General features: G+C 35.7%; 1 protein-coding gene across 4 annotated transcripts in view; it reads right to left on the reverse strand.

Moving 5' to 3' along the window:
• Positions 1 to 21,417, reverse strand: part of DPH6 (diphthamine biosynthesis 6) — a 185,785-nt gene that overhangs the window by 15,847 nt on the left and 148,521 nt on the right. The window contains exons 7-9 of one of the 4 annotated variants that reach the window (XM_028508105.2): positions 19,967 to 20,061; positions 13,599 to 13,686; positions 10,388 to 10,709 (exon numbers count right to left, since the gene is read on the reverse strand). In XM_028508105.2, coding sequence (XP_028363906.1) covers positions 10,656 to 10,709; positions 13,599 to 13,686; positions 19,967 to 20,061 — 237 coding nt within the window. In that variant the 3' untranslated portion in view covers positions 10,388 to 10,655. Of the gene's footprint in view, positions 1 to 10,387; positions 10,710 to 13,598; positions 13,687 to 19,966; positions 20,062 to 21,417 lie in introns of those variants that run through there. The other 3 variants (XM_036031478.1, XM_036031494.1, XM_036031489.1) reach the window with 3 other exon arrangements.

Below are 21,417 nucleotides of genomic sequence, written 5' to 3' on the forward strand. Positions count from 1 at the left end.
TAGCACTCATGAAGATGTGACCCCATGATCTGGCTTCTATTTTTCTCTTGAAAAACTAGGTTTCATTCTAATAGATGCTTCTTTGAAAATACCATTTTTTAACACACTTTGGCCATTTTGTTATCTTTGCTATTTGTTTCCAGCAGTTTTATCGTCATATGCCTATAGTTGTCTTTTAAATTTATTGTTATTCTATTATTGTTGTCCCATTTTTTCCCTTTGTCCTCCTCTGCCCAGCCCACCCCCCACTCCCACAGTCAATTCCAACACCGTTGTCCATGTCAATAGGTCATTCATACATGTTCTTTGACTAGTCCCTTTCCCTTCTTTCCACCACTATCCCCCTTCGGCCTCCCCTCTAGTCACTGTCAGTCTGTTCCTTGGTTCCAAGCCTCTGGTTCTCTTTTGCTCATAATTTTGTTCATTAGATTTCTCTTATAGGTGAGATCATATGGTGTCTTCCACCAATTGGCTTATTTCACTTACCACAATATTCTCTAGTCCATCCACGCTGTCACAAAAGGTAGGAGTTCCTTCTTTCTTTCTGCTGCATAGTATTCCATTGGGTAAATGTACCACAGTTTTTTGATCCATTAATCTATTAATGGGAACTTAGGCTGTTTCTAGCACTTGGCTATTGTAAATAGTGCTGCTATGAACACAGGGGTGCATAAGTCCTTTTGACTCGGTGATTTGGGATTCTTATATTCCAACAAGTGGAATTGCAGGGTCAAAAGGCAGTTCCATTTTTAGTGTTTTCAGGAAATTCCGTATTGTTTTCCACAGTGGCTGCACCAGTCTGCATTCCCACCAACAGCACTCTAGGGTTCCCTTTTCTCCACATCCTCACCACCATGTGTTTTTGTTGATTTGTTTATGATGGCCATTCTCACCAGTGTGAGGTGATATTTCACTGTGGTTTTAATTTGCATCTCTCTGATGGCTAGTAATGTTGAGCATCTTTTTATAAGTGTATGAGTCATTTGTATGTCTCCTTGGAGAAGTGTCTATTCAGGTCCTTTGCCATTTTTTTATTGGATAGTTGGTCTTCTGGTGTTGAGTTGACTGAGTTCTTTATATACTTTGGAGATCAAACCCTTGTCCAATATATCATTGGCAAATATGTTCTCCCATACAGTCAGTTGCATTTTCATTTTGATGATGGTTTCTTTAGCTGTGAAGAATTTTTTTTTAATTTGTAGCAGTCCCATTTATTTACTCTTTCCTTTATGTCCCTTGCCCCAGAGGATATATCAGTGAAAATATTGCTGCATGGGATATCTGTAATTTTCCTGCCTATGCTTCCTCTAGGACTTCTATGGTGTCACAACTTATATTTAGGTCTTTTATCCATCTTGAGTTTATTTTGGTGTATGGTGTAAGTTGGTGGTCTAATTTCATATTTTTGCATGTACTTGTTCAGATCTCTCAACACCATTTGTTGAAGAGGCTATTTTTACTCCATTTTATTCTCCTGTCCCCTTTGTCAAATGTTAATTGACCATAAAGACTTGGGTTTATTTCTGGGGTTTGTATTTTGTTCCATTAATCTATGTGTGTGTTCTTAAGTCAGTACCAGACTGTTTTGATTACTATGGCCTTGTGGTTTAGTTTGATATCATGTATTGTGATCCCTCCTACTCTGTTCTTCTTTCTCAAGATTACTGAGGCTATTTGGGGTCTTTTTTGGTTCCATATAAATTTTCAAAATATTTGTTCTAGATCTGTGAAATATGCCATTGGTATTTTAATAGGAATTGTGTTGCATCTATAGATTGCTTTGGGTAGTATGTCCATTTTAATGATGTTAATTACCCCAGTCCATGAAAATGGTATATGCTCCCATTTATTTGTATCTTCCTTAATTCTTCTTTCAGTATTCTAGTTTTTCAAATATAGGTCTTTTACCTCCTTGGTTAAATTTATGCCCAGGTACTTAATTTTTTAAAAATATGGTTATCATTTTATTTTGTTTGTGGTTAATAGGACTTCTTGAATCTATTCCTTTGTGTGTTTCATCAATTTCAAAAGGTTCTTAGTCAACATCTTTTCAAATATTGCACTAAATATCCCATTTTCTTTCTCCTCTCTTTTTGATACTCTAATTATATGTATTTGAAGCCTTTCTCACCATTTTTATTTCTCTTAATTTCTAATGTATATTTTGTTGTTTTTCCCCATGTTTTATTCTGAGTATTTTCTTTTGATCTCCCTTCCAATTTACTGAGTAACTGTATCCACAGGTTTCTGGAAAGAGCCTTACCCCTTCTGTACCTTATCCCAAACACCACAGCTCAGCACCACTCTCTGCCACATAACCAAAAAGACTACTCTTATTACCCTCAATCTGTGTTTAAATTTGTCACCATTGAAGCCCAGGATTCTTAGACTGTTCTTATTCCATTAATCCAAATTCCCTTTGTATGGTCGTGAGGAACTTTCCCACCATCTCTTCTATTTTATATTTTGGATTAATTACTCTGTCTCATTCCATAAAATACAAGCTCCATGAAGGAAATAATTTTCAGATGTTCAATTTACTATTGTATCCCCATTGTGTGAACATGTTAAATGAGTAAGTAGTATGCCATTTGTCTTTTATAAGAAATCACCAAAGTGAAACATTATAAAAAACCAATCAGAAACTTTATTTTTTAACAACAACAACAACAACAACAACAACAACAACACAACAATAGGCTGCATGGGAGACCATAAAAACTAAGTACATTTAAAAAAATATTTTATTGATTATACTATTACAGTTGTCTCATTTTTTCCTCTTTTGCCCCCTTCTACCAGTTCCTGCCATTCCCTCTGGCTATGTGCCCCCACCTTTGTTCATGTCCAATGGGTTGTGCATATAAGTTTTTTGGCTACTCCATTTCCTATACTGTTGTTAACATATCCCTGTCTATTCTGTACTTACCAATTTGTAATTCTTATTCCCTGTACCTTCCCCACCCTTCAACTTCCCCCTTGCAACTGATAACCCTCCAAATGATCTCTGTATTTATGATTCAGTTTCCATTCTGCTTGTTTGCTTGGTTTGTTTTTTAGATTTAATTGCTGATAGTTGTGAATTTCTTGTCATTTTAATGTTCACAGTTTTGATCTTCTTTTTCTTAAATAAGGCCCTTTAACATTTCATATTATAATGGTTTGGTGGTTATGAACTTCTTTAGCTTTACAAAACAAAACAAAACAAAACAGGGATAGACCAAGGAGACTCTGGGACAACTTCAAAAGTACCAACATCTGAATCCTCAGGGTGACAGGAGGAGAAGAGAAAAAGCAAGCCATTGAAAACTTATTCGAAAAAATAATGAAAGAAAACTTCCCTAATTTGATGAAGAAAATAGACATACAAGTACAGGAAGCACAGAGTCCCAAACAAGATGGACACAAAGGGAAACAACCAAGACAACATCATAATTAAAATGCTATAGGTTGAAGATAAAGAGAATCTTAAAAGTAGCAAGAGAAAAGCAGATAGTTATCTACAAAGGAGTCCCCATAAGACTGTCAGCTGATTTATTAAAAGAAACTTTGCAGGCTAGAAGGGACTGGCAAGAAGTATTCAAAGTGATAAAAGGTAAAGACCTACAGTCTAGATTATTCTATCCAGCAAAGCGATCATTGGGGATTGTAGGGCAGATAAATTGCTTTCTAAAACTAAGTACATTTTTTAAAGAAAAAAGTCAATTACAGTTTGAAAGCAGAGAAGGAAATCAATTAACAGGGTACTTTTATTATCCTCCCCTAAACTGATTAGTCTACCACAGATTTTAGGTTCAAAAATCCTCTTCCACTGCCCACTTTGCCTCCAGACTTGCTGACAGAGTGCTGTATTCATTGTTGCCAATACTGAAATCCATGCACTTGGGACAGGAATTAGTCAAGGAGCAATTTAAATTTAGGTGAATTTGATGCCTATCTATCTATCTATCTATCTATCGTTCAGCTACAGTTGTCCCACCTTTGATGTTTAATTTATTAATCTGCTCCAATGACCATTTGTAGAAGTAGCAATTCAGTGCTACCTAAGGCCAAAATCCATCTGAATCCCAAGTTATATCATTAAAGTATATGGAATTAGGTTTTAAAACCTGCTAAATGGCTTACTCCCTTTTACAAAAACAGTTTTTTCTCTTTAGCCTGAGGGCAAAGATGGGGAGAGGGGTGGGGTAGGAAAGTTGTGCTAAACCAAGAGTTGGTAAATAAAAATTATCTTTTATCTTCCTCCTTCCTTGTCTCTGCTGTAAGAAAATACAGGGGTGGGCAAAACTAGGTTTACAATTATTTGTATGGAAAATAGTACAATAATTAATAAATAATAATAATAATAGAAGAATAGACTCTGTGTTTTGTGTACTCACAACTGTAAACCTGCTTTGCCCACCCCTGTATCTCTGAGGTGGAATGAAGGCAGTGGCTGTATGTTTCCATGAGGGTATCTTTGAATTTACATGCTGGAAGAGCGCTGAGAGCAAATTCCTGTGTACAATGTGCTTGAGAGTCCTGCCATTCAAATCCTTTTGGTCATTATATATATTTTTTCACTTGTGCTCTAAAGGGCCCTAGTATGTTTCTTTCTACCTAGACTACTAAAATGTTGTAGAATAACTTTTTAAAGTATTTATCGTTGGAACCCACAACACTATTCCTTTTCACCTCAGTTAATTTTCTTAATCAAATATTTTAAACTTAAAACTATATGCCAATTATAACAAGTCAGAAATTATAAAAAATTAAGCTCCTCTGTATTTTCCCTCTCCGTGCCCACTTTCCACAAAGAAACCAGTATTATCAGCCTGATTGCTATATGCCCACCTCTTACGATCCTTATTCAAGTGTGTGTGTGTGTGTGTGTGTGTGTGTATGCTTCATGCCTTCATCAGTATTTATTGAAAAACAGGATCATATCTTAGACATCACTCTTTACCTGAATCAACATTATGGTCATAACCTCAGATTAGCCAGACCAGTGATATCTGTCACCGTAATAGTAATGCTGGGTACAATAATAACTTTAATTTAAAGTTATAATTATAACTACACTGCAATTTGCTCATATTTGTCACAAATTCCATGTAGGCTTAACTGTTTTTAAAACAGTTAAAAACTGTGCTCATAGGTATTTGCTGGAGTAAAAAGAAAAATAAAAGCACAGAATGGCTTAAAGATATAATTTTAAAAATATACTTGATATTTTTCAAATAAAGCAAACTAAAATGAAAAAGCCAAAAATGGGCCATGAGAATATAGTGTTTTTAAAAGTTACAATTTCTAGGAGTGTTAGTTTTTATAATTATATAATATATAATTTTCTCATGAGTTTATTTTAATAAAAAACAAAATTAAATGCTAAATGTTAATAGGATACATTAGTAAAACTGGGGCTAAATTTCTGTGAACCTTGTTTCTTTATAAATGCGATAGCTTTGCCAACAATTAATTTGAAATATTACTTCTCATAAAGCTGTTTGAAAATCTGAAACAACTACTACATAAGGAAGAAAGAGCTGAATAGTTAAAAGTAAAAGTCTTGATTCTTCTGTAAAGGTTAGGCATTTTAATATGATCTTTTAGTTGATTTATGTAAAGTTTTGTATTTTTCATTTTCTCAAGCCTGTCACTGTAGTGATGTATGGTACACTTTAGCATGAAGTTTGCCATGAGCAATAAAGTCAGGGCCACCAAAGAAATTTTAATATATGTTTCCATTTTTAACCTGGAGCTTTCCATTATTCCATTATTTTGTTTGGGATCCCATGTTTAGGTGATATACTTGATATACCCACATAAATAATTTAAGATTTTAACTTAAGGAAAATTTTAAACAAATTAATTATTCAGTAAGAAAGTTTAAGGGTCATCATATATAAAGTGAAAATCTTAGTGATAAATTTAAATGGAAAACCTTTCTAAAGACTGTATTTTACATTTCAGTATGCTTGGGACATTTTTCTCCAACTATAAGATAAAAGAAAAACAAAGAGGAAAATGACTTTCATTAAATGGTATGCAACATAAAATGGAAGTACATGTCTATAAAATTCTGTAGGAAGAAAAAAATGAAGTATGAAAATAATAATGTCAAATTTAAAAATTCTTATTGCAGAGCTAATAGCTATTACAGAGGGAATAAAGATATGAAAAGAACAGCTCTCAAGAAATTTATAACCTAGTAGATATATTAAGCCCTTAAACAACTATAACATAAAGCTGATTAAGTTATTTGTCACAAGAACAAAAGAAACAAAGTGTTAGGGCGGGCCATCTGGTTTGGCTAAATGTATGAGTATTTGAATTCAACCTCATGGGCAGGATGTAAACAGTTAAAAAATGGAAGCAGAAAGAAAGAGAAGAAAGAATAAGTTGAAGCAAGGGAGGAGAGAAGCAGGAAATATTGTAAGAGAGTATCCAGTGCTTCTACATTACTGGACAAAAGGATACGTGGAGGGGAGTCCTGGGAACCAGACTGAAGTAAGATGCATGGCAGCAGCTCAGGTGGGTCTTAGTTCATGGCTAAGCACCTTCTTTATTTAGAAAACAATATAACAGAGTTATGGATTTTTATGCAGAAACAAAACTAGAAAGGAAAATCAATATGCTACTGGAATAGAATATGGGGAAAATGAAAGCAAGGAGTCCACTTAAGTTCTATCTTGTTGAAAAGTTTGATCAGGATACAACTTTAACTAGAGAGAAGGAAATGGAAGTGACATAGTATGACACATATTAGAGCTAATAAAGGACTAGTAGCAACTGAATGTACATGGCAGAAGAGAGACATCTGTAAGAGATGATGACAATATTCCATGCCTGAGTTACTAGGGGTAAAACAGTAGGGTTAAGTAACAAAAGCAGGGAAAAAGTATACTTGGAGGGGAAAATGAGTTCAAGGTTTGTACACATGAGCTCGATAGAGGCAATCACACCCAACAGCTAATCAGAAATACTGATTACAAGTTAAGGAAAAAAGTAGCTATTAGTAGAATGAACAGAAGGAGACTGACTTGAGTCATCTGCATGGAAGTGAAAAGCAAACTTGTTGGAAAAGACAAAATCCCGGAAAGAGAAAATACTGAAAAAGAAGGGAGCCATAAAAATAACTGGAGGCGTACATACATGGTGAAGATAAAAAGCAGGTAAGCTAGTGAAGGAGATAAAAGGAATCTTGAGACAGAACTTATGTCAGAATAATAACATGATATATAACCATTAGAGGGTGAATTTCAAAGAGATGATGGCCAGTTTTATCAGGAAAAATTAAGAGCTGGGAAGACTAAAAAAAGAGTAAATGCGGTCAAGCTAGATTGTAAATGTGTTACAGAATAAATGAAAACTAAAGGAGTTTCGGCAATAGATTTTTCAGGCTGGTAGTCAAGATACTGCATTTGAGGTCTTACTATTATTCTGGATAGAGTGTTAATTCATTTGTTTATATGAGTTTGAAATGACAATGTGATTTTGATAAAACATGTGGAAGAGTATCTGTCATTTTTGCCCTCTATTATTTATTCATCTTTCTTTTGTTGATTATACTTCGTTTTCCTTCTACAGCATCCCCTTCTCCAATATCTGGGTGGGCTCAGGGACTGGGACTTGGGCAAAGTTTTACTCAGGACAGTGGTATGAAATGGGATTTCTGGGGAAGAAACTCTCATTAATTCCCTCTGGATCCACAGTAAGAACTTCAGAGCTTGTATTTGCAAAAAAATATTGAGTCCCAAAGGAGGAAACATTTAACATATGAAGTTATAACAATGAAGATAAAAAAATGTTTAAGCAAAACTCCAATGAAAGAAATCAAACAAGAACCAAATAAATGGAGAGATATTCCATGGCCATGGGTAAGAAGACTAAAAATGTTAGTTCTTTCCAACTTGATTTACAGATTTAATGTAATCCTAATCAAAATCACAGCCAGTTACTTTGTGGATATAAGCAATCCAATTCTAATGCTTGCAGGGAAAGATGATAGTATTGAAGGAGAACAAAGTAAGAATACTGACATTAGCTGACTTTAAGACATAGTACAAAACTACAGTAATCAAGACATCATCATATTGGTGAAAAAACAGACTAGAAGATCAATGGAACAAAATAGAGAATCCTGAAATAGGTCCACACAAATATAGTCAACTGATCTCTGACAAAGGAGTAGTGCAATGTAATGGAGAAAAGATAGTCTTTTCAATAAATGATGCTAGAAATGCTAGACCTGCTAGACACCCACATCTTTTAAAAGAGAATCTAAAGCCCTGGCTGGTGTAGCTCAGTGGATTGAGCTCGGGCTGGGAACCAAAGTGTCCCAGGTTCGATTCCCAGCCAGGGTACATTCCTGGGTTGCAGGCCATAACCCCCAGCAACCGCACATTAATGTCCCTCTCTGTCTCTCTCTCTCTCCCCCTCTCTCTCTCCCTCCCTTCCCTCCCTAAAGATAAATAAATAAAATCTTTAAAAAAAAAAGGATAAACCAATCTTAAAAAAAAAAAAAAAAAAAAGAGAATCTAGACACAGCCCTTATGTCCCTTTATACAAATTAACTCAAAATGGACTACAGACCCAAGTGTCAAATACAAAACTATAAAATGTATAAAAGATAACACAAGGGAAAATTTAGATGACCTTGGGTTTGGCAATGATATTATAGAAACAACTCTAAAGCCATGATTCATGAAAGAAATAATTGATAAGCTGGACTTCATTAAAATTTAAAACTTCTCTGTGGAAGACTGCCAAGATAATGAGAAGACAAGCCATAGACTAGAGAACATGTTTGCAAAATACGGGGTCTGGCAGAGGTAACACCATCGAGTGTGGTTGGCAGGGTATGTGAACATCTCACAAGAGACGGAGAGCAATTTGAACATTTCACCTAAAATGTCATGTGATATGGTTGAGTGTGATATTATGTTACAGAAGTGCATACTTATGATTTTGTAATAAAAGATTTTATAATAAAAAAGGGGCATTATTTGTGCTGGACCCTGTATAATGCTGGTAAACAATGTTATGAAATATACAAAGAACTCTTAAAACTCAATAAGAAAAAAGAGTTCAATTAAAAATGGGCAAATTATCTGAACAGACACCTCACCGAAGAAGATAGAGAACTGGCAAATAAGCACATGAAAAAATGCTCCACATCATATGTCACCAAGAAAATGCCATTAATACAACAATGAGATACCACTACATACCTGTTAACATAGCAAAACAAAATGCTGACAGCACCAAAAGCTGGCGAGGATGTAGAGCAACAGGAATTCTCATTCATTTCTGGTGATAATGCAAAATGGTACAGCCACTTTGGAAGACGGTGGTTTCTTGTAAAACTAAGCATTCTTACCATATAATCCAGCAATTGTGCTCCTTGATATTTAACCCAAAAAGAGTAAAAAAAACCCCATAATTTAGGTTCATACAAAAATTTGCATCTGGATGCATGATAGCAGCTTTATTTTTAATTGCAAAATCTTGGAAGCCACCAAGACATCCTTCAGTAGGTGAATGGATAAACTGGTATATCCAGGCAATGGAATATTGCCAGCACTTAAAAACAACCAACAACTCATGAAAAGACATGAAGGAACCTTAAATGCACATTACTAAGTGAAAGAAGACAACCCCAAAGTGCCAACATACTGTATTATCCCAACTACATGACATTCTGGAAAAGGCAAAACTATGGGGACTAGAAAAAGATCAATGGTTGCCAGAAGTTTGGGACAAGGTTAAGCAGTAAATAGGTGAAGCACGGAAAGCATTTTTGGAAATGAAAATATTCTGTACAATACGTAATGATGGATACATGTCATTATGCATCTGCCCAATGTACAACAAACAGAGAGAGAATTAAAATGTAAACTATGAACTTTGGGTGATTATGATGTGTTACTGTAGGTTTATCAGTTGTAACAGGTGCCCCACTCTGGTAGGGGATGTCAACTATGAGTAGACTTTGTGTGCAGACAGGGAACTGTATATTCTGCTCAGTTTTGCTGTGAACCCAAAAACTGCTCTAAAAGTCTGTTTTTTTTTTAAAAAAAAATTGCCTAAAATCAGCAGTTAATATTGAAAAATTGTTTTTAAAAATTTAATTATAAAATAACCAGCATGAGTTAATGACAGCTTTTCTGATCACCCAATAATGTTGAAACAATGCATATATTGAAAAAAATGACACAACACTGGGGTGACACCCGACAGAATAAACCTGATTGGCTAAATAAATTGATTGCCTTTTCATTCTCATTTTCAAATGGCTCTACACCATGATGCTACTGGAAGAGAGGAGATCAGGAAAGAGACAAAGAAGAAAATAAACTAGTGTGATAAAAGCAAAAAAGAAAGTCACAGAAGTGAGGGTTGTAAATGCAGCAACAGTAAAAAAAAAATAGTACAGGACACATACCATATACAGGACACAAATGGGGTGTGGTAACCAAAGTCAGAGTGAATCCTGAGTAACATGGTGATATAATGAACAAGGCATTCACATTTCTCCAATTAATCAATGGTCCTATAACTTCTTCCGAAGATAAAAATGTAATGAGAAAAAGCTGGACATAGTAATTGAGAAAATGCTATGTAATTTTTTATATTAAAATGGTAGCTTAGTACACAATGTTCGAAAATGCTTTTTAAGAATTATGTATATAATTGGATGTTCTGCAGTTGTCAGGCACTGGGGACGCCTAAAAGAAAAAAAAAGGAAATGCACCATTTTTATTCAGTGTCAGTAAATATCCCACATTAAAGAAGTAACATTCTTTTCTGCAAGAAGGAAAACGGGACTGTGAAAACCAATGAAAGACCAAAACAAGGTGAATAATAAGCTATTTACGTAGAGAGAACATGTAAGGGCCAACGCGTCTGGGCAAGAATTAGGGGTTTTGATTTTCTGTGTGAGCACATGACAGCAAAAGCATCAGAGCCCTAGAAGGAAGGGGTTCCTTTCAGTGTATCTGCAGGATGTTTGGAGAGTATAACTCGATTCTCTTGAGGGTTACCAGCTTTTTGCTAAAAGGTCACCAAGTGTCATCTTCCGGCCCAATTCAATGATCTATTTTCAATCCTGTTTATCCTAATTTTTCTGGAGAATTTTTCTGAAGGACAGCAATACTTATTCACTGGTTTGGAAACTCTCTTCCTGCTGAGATTTCAGGGGCTATCAGGTTGTCCTTTCCTTTGCCAGTCCTCATTAATACTCTTGATTCTACAGATTCTGTATCATGTATACAAATGTGGGCATGTCTCGAGACTTGGTGATAGAAGGCTAAAGATGCAGAAGACTGTTTCCAATCCTTTATATCTCAAGGATCAGACTTTTTTTGTCTTGTTTTGTTTACTTAAAGGTTTATTTTCTTCTCATTTGAGAGAAAGAGGGTAGTGGGGAGAAAGAGGGAGAAACATTGATGTGAGAAACATCGATCTACTGCCTCCTGCATGTGCCCCAACTGGGGATTGACCCCGCAGTCTGGGCAGGCCCTGACTGGCAATCCAACCAGCAACCTTTTGGTTACAGGATGATGCTCCAACTGAGCCATGTGGGCCAGGGCTCAAGGAGCACACCTTTGAATCAAAGGGGCTAATCCAGATCTTTACCTATTCCACAACACAGTTCCATTCTGCTGTATCGTGACAATCAATGTACGTAAAATAAAACTCTTTATCACACCCCTGCCTCATTTTCCATCTTTACTTGTACTTCTGTTCCCTTGGATATTTTTGAAAAGCTTTTATTTCTCCTTTCCTTCTCTCTTAAACTTTGCATGATAAAAATTCAATTCATATTCAAACCTTTTCCCTAAGGCTTATGGACAACTATCGAATTCTTATTTTACTAGGTAATTTAATATTTGGTTATAAACTATCTTATCTTCTTTTTGATTAATGTATATACGAAGTCTGTCCAGAAAAAGTGAAGCCATTGTTAATAAGATAATGGTTTGTGAGACATTGATATAACCTGGCAGCCAAGGAGAGTAGACTGGAATGCACACACATAAACAATGACAACTTCATTGTACTAGTCAGTAGGGATGGTAGACACTACTGAGTGAGCATGTGTACTTGTGGCCATCACGTTCAAAATGACTGACTAAGTACAGCAATGAATCTGCATCGAATTTTGCATTAAGCTTGAATTGAACATTCTTCCATGGAAACTACTCAGATGATTCAGAAGACCACAGCTATGGGCAACTGGTGACTGGCAGCTTCATCATGACAACGTGCCCACTCAGGTGTCACGTCTCACGCAGAGATTTTTTGTGAAACATCAAATCACCCAGGTGACTCAGCCCCCCTATAGCCCAGATTTGGTGCCTTGCAACTTCTGGCTTTACCCCAGACTAAAATCACCTTTGAAAGGGAAGAGATTTCAGACCATCAATGAGATTCAGGAAAACATGAAGGGGTAGCTGATGGTAATTGGGAGAACTGTGTGAGGTTCCATGGGGCCTACTTTGAAGGGGACTGAGGCATCACTCTCCTGTGTACAATGTTTCTTGTATTTTGTATCTTCTTCAATAAATGTCTCTAGTTTTCATGTTACATGACTGGGTACCTTCTGAACAGACCAAGTATGATTCCCTTTTCATCTGAACTACAAATGCTTTAGAAATGTAAAAACTTTAGCATCATGTAGTGCTGTGAAAACTATAAACATCTGCAAAATTCTGCCCTGGCTGGCGTAGCTCAGTGGATTGATCATGGGCTGAGAACCAAAGTGTCGCAGGTTCAATTCCCAGGCAGGCCACATACCTGGGTTGCAGGCCACAGCCCCCAGCAACCGCACATTGATGTTTCTCTCTCTCTCTTTTTCTCCCTCCCTTCCCTCTCTAAAAATAAACAAATAAAATCTTTAAAAAAAACATTTGCAAAATTCTTAGTTATTGATCTAGGATCTGAAAAAATTCACTAATGATAAAATCATTTTTTACCCTTTTGTCTGTTATATTAGGCTGGCAAAAAAGTCAGCATGGTTTCTTCTGTAAGATAGAAGAAACAGTTTTCATTTTCACCAATAACTTTATTGATTTGGATATTTTGAGTAGGTTGGCTATCTCCCATGTGGTATAACATTGACTGTTTTCAATTAATGTCTCAATTTGATTGCTATGAACTTCAACTGGTCTATCTGACCGTAGAGCATTGTCCAGCAAGAAATCTTCAGCAAGAAACTTTGCAAACCACTTTTGACACATTCAATCAGTCACAGTACCTTCTTAATACACAGCACAAATCTTTTTTGTGTGTTTCAGTTCCACTTTTATCTTTCTTGAAATAATAAAGCATAATTTGGCAAAATATTACATATTTTCTTCCATCTTCAATATGAAAAAGGCTACACAAAAATTCACCAATTTTGATAATGTTTTTAAATGCATGTTGATATGACAGCTGTTACAATACGAACTAACAAAACTGTTTTGAATGAAGTTAAAGACAACTAAGTGCTACTAGAGCCATCTTACGGAAAAAACCAAATTAACTTTTTGGCCAACCCAATAGTATTATATATACAGAACCAATTTCAGTGATTGTCTCTTGAAATCACTGTGAATCTTAGGTTTACTCACCTTGTCCTCCAAGTGCAATTCTAAAAAGCGCAGGTAAGCCACAGGTGCAAATGCATCTGCTGAATGTATGACTACTTCTGATGAATCTCTGAAATACAAAAATTTTATAATGCATTTATTTACTACATAAACTGTGTCAAATCACTACTGCTATGACTGGAGAAGACCCCAAAAATTCTCATTTTCTCATTTTGTATTTATTTCCACTAGTATACAACATTTAGTAATTAACACCAATTTTTAATAATCTGATATTTAATTGGGAGAAGGATCAAGGATACTAAACTTTCAAAAAAAGGTAAAAAACTTTTCATTTTTATGAGGACACATAGTTTAACTTTCAGGTTCACTCAAAGCTCTGAACAATTTTGAGGCTTAAAACTCCTTATTCAATTTCATTTTAAAAAATTTGCTTGGTATGGGCTAACCATTAAACAATAGTGCTTTATCTTCATTTTTCTTTTCATTTTCAAGAGGTAATTCATTCAGTGTTTCACACAAAATCTCAATTATCCTTTACAAAAGCAGTACTGGTGATGGTTTTAAGCTCTAGGTGAACTCTTCACACTGCAATATCATTGCTATTAAAACTGATTGCCTGACACAGTAATTACCACATTCAGGTAAAATGGTATGAACTGCTTGCTGGCACCATATGGATACATGCAAATTAACCTAACTTTTATCAAAGATTCCCTGTAAAGCACATATGAATAGCTAAGATTATGTGTGAATGTCTAATAACTAATTATTTTTATTGTTATTTATTAAGAAAGCAATAGTGTTTTGCATTTTAACTGAAATTTAAAAATAGAAATTCCTCATATTTCTTAAATGTCTTGGAAACTAGCTCCATCGTTTATATTAACACGTAGTTAGCTTTCTACCCATTGTAGTACAGTAAAATATATTATTACTTTATTTGATTCTTTGCCACTAACATAAGATGTTTTTTGAATCCCTTTATGAAATGCAGTTATTTAGTGGCAATGGAAGAAAACTCCAAATATTTGACTCCAAAATACTAACTTTTCATGGCAAAACCTGTTTACTTTCCCCTTAACAGACCAGAAGTAAAAAGAAAATGTTTCATGATAATAAAAAAGTCAATTACCATCATAAACTATTAGTATCAAATATGCATCCTGTTAGTACTTAGGAAAATAAAATAAAAAAGGCTTCTATGAAATTAAAAGGGAGATAACTGATAATATAATTGATATAGAGTCATTCAAGAGTCATGATACTAACACACAGATATAACTTGCCTTCATAGGCTACATCAACCAAAGGCGGCCTCCAGGTGTGATGTGCAGGAGGAAGAAGGGAAAATAAAGAGAAGCCCCTTGTTTTCTGCCACCAGCTCTCCTGGCGAGACCCCTCTTGGTCTGGGAGCCCCAGTCTTGCTGTTTCTCCAATTACCCCACAGCTGCCTGTCCTGGTCCCATCTTGGCTCATCATTTAGGTTCAAATTCCAGTTCCTGTGTACGATCTCACTCTTACACTAAATTTCGATCTCTCTGCTCCTGATCTTAGCCTTGGAAACTGACCCTGAGCCTTAATTATGCCTAATCTAGGCAGCGTGGTTTTGATATCCTTGATAATGGAGTGCCCCAAAAGTATAATTAATTCAACCAATGCTATATCAGTAGAAAGCATTTCAGGCTTTTCCTATCTCCACTAGAAACAGAAGGTTGATAGCAAATAGCTCACTTAATTGATGTAAATACTCTATTCTAAATCAAGGTTTTTATCCACAGAAAATATATAACATTCTGAGCACTAAACAAAGAGGAATACTCTTTTTATGGATACTATTAAATCCACAATCTCTAATTAGCCAACACCAGTTCACTCACTAGACAAAGCCAGAGTCAACTGGGAGAGTCTAGCTCTTAAATGAACTTTTTCTTTTGTTTTTGTAGATTCAAACAGAATAATGCCATTATTGCTCATTTCTCTTTCATAAACTATCATCTGAAATTCAACTTTCAAGGATCTCTGGTTTCTGTCTGTTTCACGTATTTCCCTGAAATGTAAGAGCAGAATCTGCTGTGATATCCTTAGAGTAACCCAGAAAGTTAATATCAATTATGCCACAACAAAAATGTTTTCCAGTTAGCTACCCTCCTCCTCTTTCCCTGTCAGTACAAGTAACAAGTGTACTCACTACCTCTTCTACAAGCGAGGCTTCTCTGTAGCCCAGAGCTGGCCTGTGTTCCCTTTCACTGATGTGCTAGCCCACCCCTAGCTACAATTTCAAAAGGGAAGCTGAGTCAGGTCTATGTCTCTCTTCTCTGATGCCATGCTCCCAAGGTGTTAAGGTCAGGCTCTATTCCTCACCTCAAAACAAACAAACAAACAAACACACACACACACTGATATTATCTTTTGAGACTCAGCCATGGTCTTGATTCCTCCCTCTCCTCTAAAAAGGCACCTGCACACAGATATTCCCTGTGGACTCACATCCTCACAGACATCTCCAATGTCATTGGTGGGAAACTGTCCCTGACATCCTCAGACAGGGCCAGTTTGCTCCTCGATGTGTCTTGGTACTGTATTTATAGCCCTTCACAACACATCCACTATATAATTATGCCTTTGTTTACACGTCTTCCTTCTTAGAGAGGGACCAAGTGTTGCTGATTTTTGTTTGCCTGCCCGCCTACCCCATCTCTTCCACTGGCTTAGTACAGAGTACATGGCCTGGTATTTATTAGACCTTTGTTAAACAAACAAATAGATGTATAGTTAAGTTTGTTGAGTATTTTCACATTTACATACTATCTATTGAAGCTATCACAAACCAACACTGGTTTTCCATTACTTATCTTTGCATAAATACATACTTTTTCCTACATGCATACTGAATGTATAACATTTATATGAAAAATCCACACATATATACCATAACACCATATAGCATCTCTAGTAAAGCTTTATAGATCTGAAAACTTAGATACAAGAACAGTGTGTAAATTTAAATAAACTCCCAGGTGACAAAGAATAGATGTGAGAAGGCAGTAAGGGAAGTACTCCACTCACTGTTCCTACTGTTAATGTCACATTATCATGCTCTGTGCTGAGTTATATCTTAAATGGGTAGAAAATAGGAATAGGAATAGAAAAATGAGCACATGATCTTTTAAAATAGAATTTCATCCTTCCTTTCTTACTCTCCCTCTCCCCATTATTCCATCCAACCTTCCTTCCATCCATCCATCCATACATACATATGTAGTAACTCTGCAGCAGTAGTATAGTAATATTGACAACTCAAATGGAAACGCGTCGTATCGAATACTGATGTTAAAACCTTGTGTTCATTAACAAAGAGAAGAAAAGTATCATTTTTATTAATACAACATTAGGATTTTAGTTCTTCTGAGATATTATATATTTAAAGTATGGAGGAATAAAAAAGGTTATTTAGTTGACGACCTACAGTTGTTCACTTCTCTTACAGGCCAGACTATAATTCTTTGCAGCAAGGATCTTCAGGAAAAACCTCATTTTTCTGATCTAAAAATTTGTATCTACAGGAGAGTAATCACATACTAATTGATATGAAAAGTGGATTTATAAATGTTCTAGTTAGAATTTCAAAAAAAATTACTTCAAAAGACTGCTATACCAATCTTTCCTACAAGATTATAAAAACATTAGTTGGAATTTGAGGCAAAATGTATCTCATAACAAACTGATAGAACCACACTGATTTCTCTAAATTTCTTCATTATCATAAAAGAGTCAATTTGTGTTTAAAAAAATTCCTGATTATAATTAAATCATTTTTGCATGTAAACATTTATTTTTTTATAGGTGATCTTCCCCTTTTTATAAAAAATTTGAATCAGACACTTGAAATGGAATTTCTGATAATCAATTAGTTGTATGCTAACTATATTACATCAAATATAACAAAAATTTGTTAAATTTGTTCCAACAGTGAATCCTGAGTTACAGGATCCAGTATTATTAATGGACAATTGTTAACTAACAGTTATAGGGACTAAATTAAATATTTTAATTGTACAATATGGAAAATTATCTCTAAATAAAATAACCGATTTACATTCAGTTTTAGAATGTGCAGTGCATATTCAGTCATATCACCACATTTATCAGCGGGTATGATACGGGCATTTTCTATTTTAAAGAGGAGCAAAGGTTTTGTATATAGTAGGTGGCATCCTTTTTCTTTTTAAACTAGGATATGTGCCAACTTAACCCTCTAGTTATAGCCTAAAATAGGAATGCATAAAAGTCATATAGGATATATAAAAATAAATAACAATAAACGTTAAGCTAATTCAACAATATTTAACAAACACGTGTTAGTGCCAACTGTGTGCTGTGAGAGTTCAGGTATGAGAACAAGCGCTGAGGCAATGGCAGCCCTTAAGAGTGGCAGGATTTAGCAAAGTGGGGAGAAATGGGAAGGAAATCTAGGGAAAAGGAATGAAGTAAAACAGTAATGAAGCTGAGGTGAGGCAGAACCTTTGAAGAAAAAGCAAAGAAGATGTGTAAGCATTAGAATCGAATTACTGACTGACGAATGAGTAAGAATACAAAGACGGAGCTTGTCCTGGCGCTCCCTAGGTCCACAGCTGTATGTCGCACTCACCATGTGTTGCTGATTTGCCTGACCATTCTCGCAGGAAGAACTGAGCAGAGTGGCATCTTGCACAGTCCCACCCACACGAGGTGCCTCAGTAACTGAACATTCAGGTGAACTGAACAGCTCATTTTGGCACTAGAGGGTTCTAATACCCCTCACTTGACACCTGTTCTCTTTACTAGCACGACCAATTCCCCTCATGCCATTGTGTCAGTCAGGCTTAGTTTTTCTTGTCTACAAAAGGAGGTGAGCAACATGCATTTTCCAGGTCTCAAGTACTATGATAAATGGACATTCTGGTAATGTAGTGTAAAGAAGCGCATGCCTCACAATTCTAGGTTAACCTCAAAGTCTTCTGGGTACTCTAGGACCTCACCTTGTCAAGTAAACAAGAAAAGCATTATTCTTTGGCATTTTTTATATCATTTTTTCTAAGCTGCAATAATAAGTCCCATATTAATAAGTAAATATATTGCAAGTTTGCAATTAGATTGTATTTTCATCCTTGCATGCAAATGCTTTTCTTGAATAACCAGAGTATTATTTCATAGAAAAAATACCTGTGCGCAGTTCATTCATGAACTATTTTGTGGTCATCATGGCCTGAGAAATGTGTTCCATTTATGAACTTATTCATGTGACTCCTATCCTTCAGTATCTTGTAGCATAACATATACAGATATGTCTTCCTTCCACGCTTGGGTGGCAGGAACTGACTGAACACCAGTGGTGCCCAGAAGAAAGCCTTGGACATAATAGGTACTTGATGAATATTTGTCAAATAAAGTATTATTGTGTTGATAATTACTAATGGAAAAAAGTTAGGAAAAAATGAAAGAAGCAAGAGTGAGTGAATATTGCATATGGTAATAAAAATGCCTTAGCCACGTTTCACTAGATAAATACATTTTTTAGAAAATTCACTTAAAGTTGTTAATTTTCTTAGATCTCTCCTTCCTTCATTATTATTATGTACAAAGAAGTCACATCTTAGTGTTGAAAATATTAAAGTTGTCTGTTCAATACAGAACTCTAACCTTTCATTAGATGAGTTTCTGAAATCAAGCCTAATTCTATCAGTCTTTTCCAAGCAGCAGAAGAGCTTAGGAAAAGCAGACAAAATGCTCTCTTAGCATATGAGAAGAGTGACACAAATGAGAGTACAGATGATAATGCAACAAACTGGAGAAAGTTCGTTTTTCGTTGCACTAATTTTAACAATTTATAGCAAAGAAATCACACTGCTCACCAAAAACTGAGTTCACTTAAAAACAAAATTTGTTTCCAAAACAACCCGAATAATTGGAGAGAAATGTTTAATGTTACCATTCTATGTTGTTGAAGCCAAGCAAAAGGAGAAAGAGGATGAAGTCAATGGGACCCACAGACTGCCAATGTGGCCGTTTATCAAATGTAGCTGTAATGAAAGGTAAATAATACAGGCAATTCACACTTCATGAGAGGATAAAAGTGTCAGTGTGTAGGTACCAGTTTTACTGCAGGCCGTAATCAGCAAGTAAACGAAAGTGCGATGTCTAAAAAGTTTATAGCCTTCTATGAAGGCCTCATCTTGTCAGGTATTGATTTAGATACACCGGCAACTTCCCTGGTATTAAACAAATTGAGTGTTTGTGAACTTAGAGGACATGTTCTATTTCTCCCAACAAAAGTTGCCTCAAGCTTAACGTTAAGTTGCTTCCAACACTTACATTTAATGAAAGAAAATGTTGAAAAGATATCTTACACAATTATTTTTTTCTTAAAGAGAGGGCAATCCAAAGTGAATGTTTCATACTCTCCACCTTCACCACAAACATGGACTCCGTATTTCTTGGAAAGCTGAAAATAAAAATAAGAAAAAGAAGCAGTAAAACTAAAATTAGAGAGCAATGATGCTCAATTAACATACTATTTTGTCTGAAAAACATCCATGTAAGAAACCTTAATTTCAAAATAGATTTGCAAGCTACAGGAAAATAACTTTCTATTTCTACTTTAAAAATGCATTTAAAGCCATGTGAAAAATGTTATCATAAAGCTTAGGATTTTTAATAACTCCAAATCCTTAGGAAAATGTGAGCAACCAACATTTTTATGTGTAAATGAAAAACTTAAAGAATCCTATAAATTTGAGGAATATACTGGCTTTAGATTTAAAGGGAGGCTGAGAAGGACAGGTAGTAGGTCATTATGTAGTAAATGAGAATATACGCAGCCAAACTGTGCTCTCCTCCTGCCCTTTGACCTAGATGTAGAAGGGAAAAAAATACGTTGTGTTTAGAGTATTTTTTCAGAGACACAGAGAAAGCAATCTAAGGCTTTTCCTAGACCTGTGAACAAGAGAAGCTACAAACACGGTTATTACGCTTAAGGTTATTGTTAGTAGTAGGGCTCCAAAGGTACTTAGAACTAGTGAAGTTCTTGTGTGCAGCTTTAGAAAGACCCAACTCCAAAAAAAGTTGGAGCTTATACCGTCATCTTATTAAACCTGAAGTGAAAAACACAAACAAGCAAGCAAAAAAACAAAAACCCTATGATTTATATTAAATATAAGCTATATTATTTAAATGATCCTGAAATTGACAGTAAACTAATCTCCTAGTTGGCTGACACATGGCTGGAACTAGTGTTTGGGGGCACTCACTAGCTGTGTCGGACTCTCTCTGCTCCTGTGTCAGGGCTTTATCACTATGATTCCATCTCCTTCATTCTGAATTTCACACCTTTCTCTGCTTACAGCCTCTCCTGGCCCCAAGTCCAGGTAGCCCAAAGGAAGAGTGACTCCACTGGTGTTCCCTGTTGCTGCCAGTGCTGGGACGGTGGCCGCAGTCCTCAGTTTTACCTGCATACTTATGCACTTATGCATTTGGTTATCTGAATCCATCACGTTTCAACTACTGCCTATGTGCCTTTAGGGGTTTAAAGCATGGGTATGATATTCTCCTGTTCCCTCCAAGGGTCAGCAGTAATATGAATGACACCGTAAAGCTATGGGGCAAGGGAAGTGAGGGAAGGAAAACTTTTGTAAATGCCCTCAGAGGAGCAAAGTAAATAAATTTTCACCGTGCTGGGTCATGAAGCAGAGAATTGGCAAGGCAGAATCATGGCAGTTGGTTCTTATGGGAGCAGATAACAGGAACATTAGTTTCCCCTGTAACTACTGTTAAGATAAGCTTTTTAAAAAACATTTTGAAC

This window comes from Phyllostomus discolor, chromosome 1 (genome assembly GCF_004126475.2).
Source record: "Phyllostomus discolor isolate MPI-MPIP mPhyDis1 chromosome 1, mPhyDis1.pri.v3, whole genome shotgun sequence".
NCBI classification, from domain to species: domain Eukaryota; kingdom Metazoa; phylum Chordata; class Mammalia; order Chiroptera; family Phyllostomidae; genus Phyllostomus; species Phyllostomus discolor.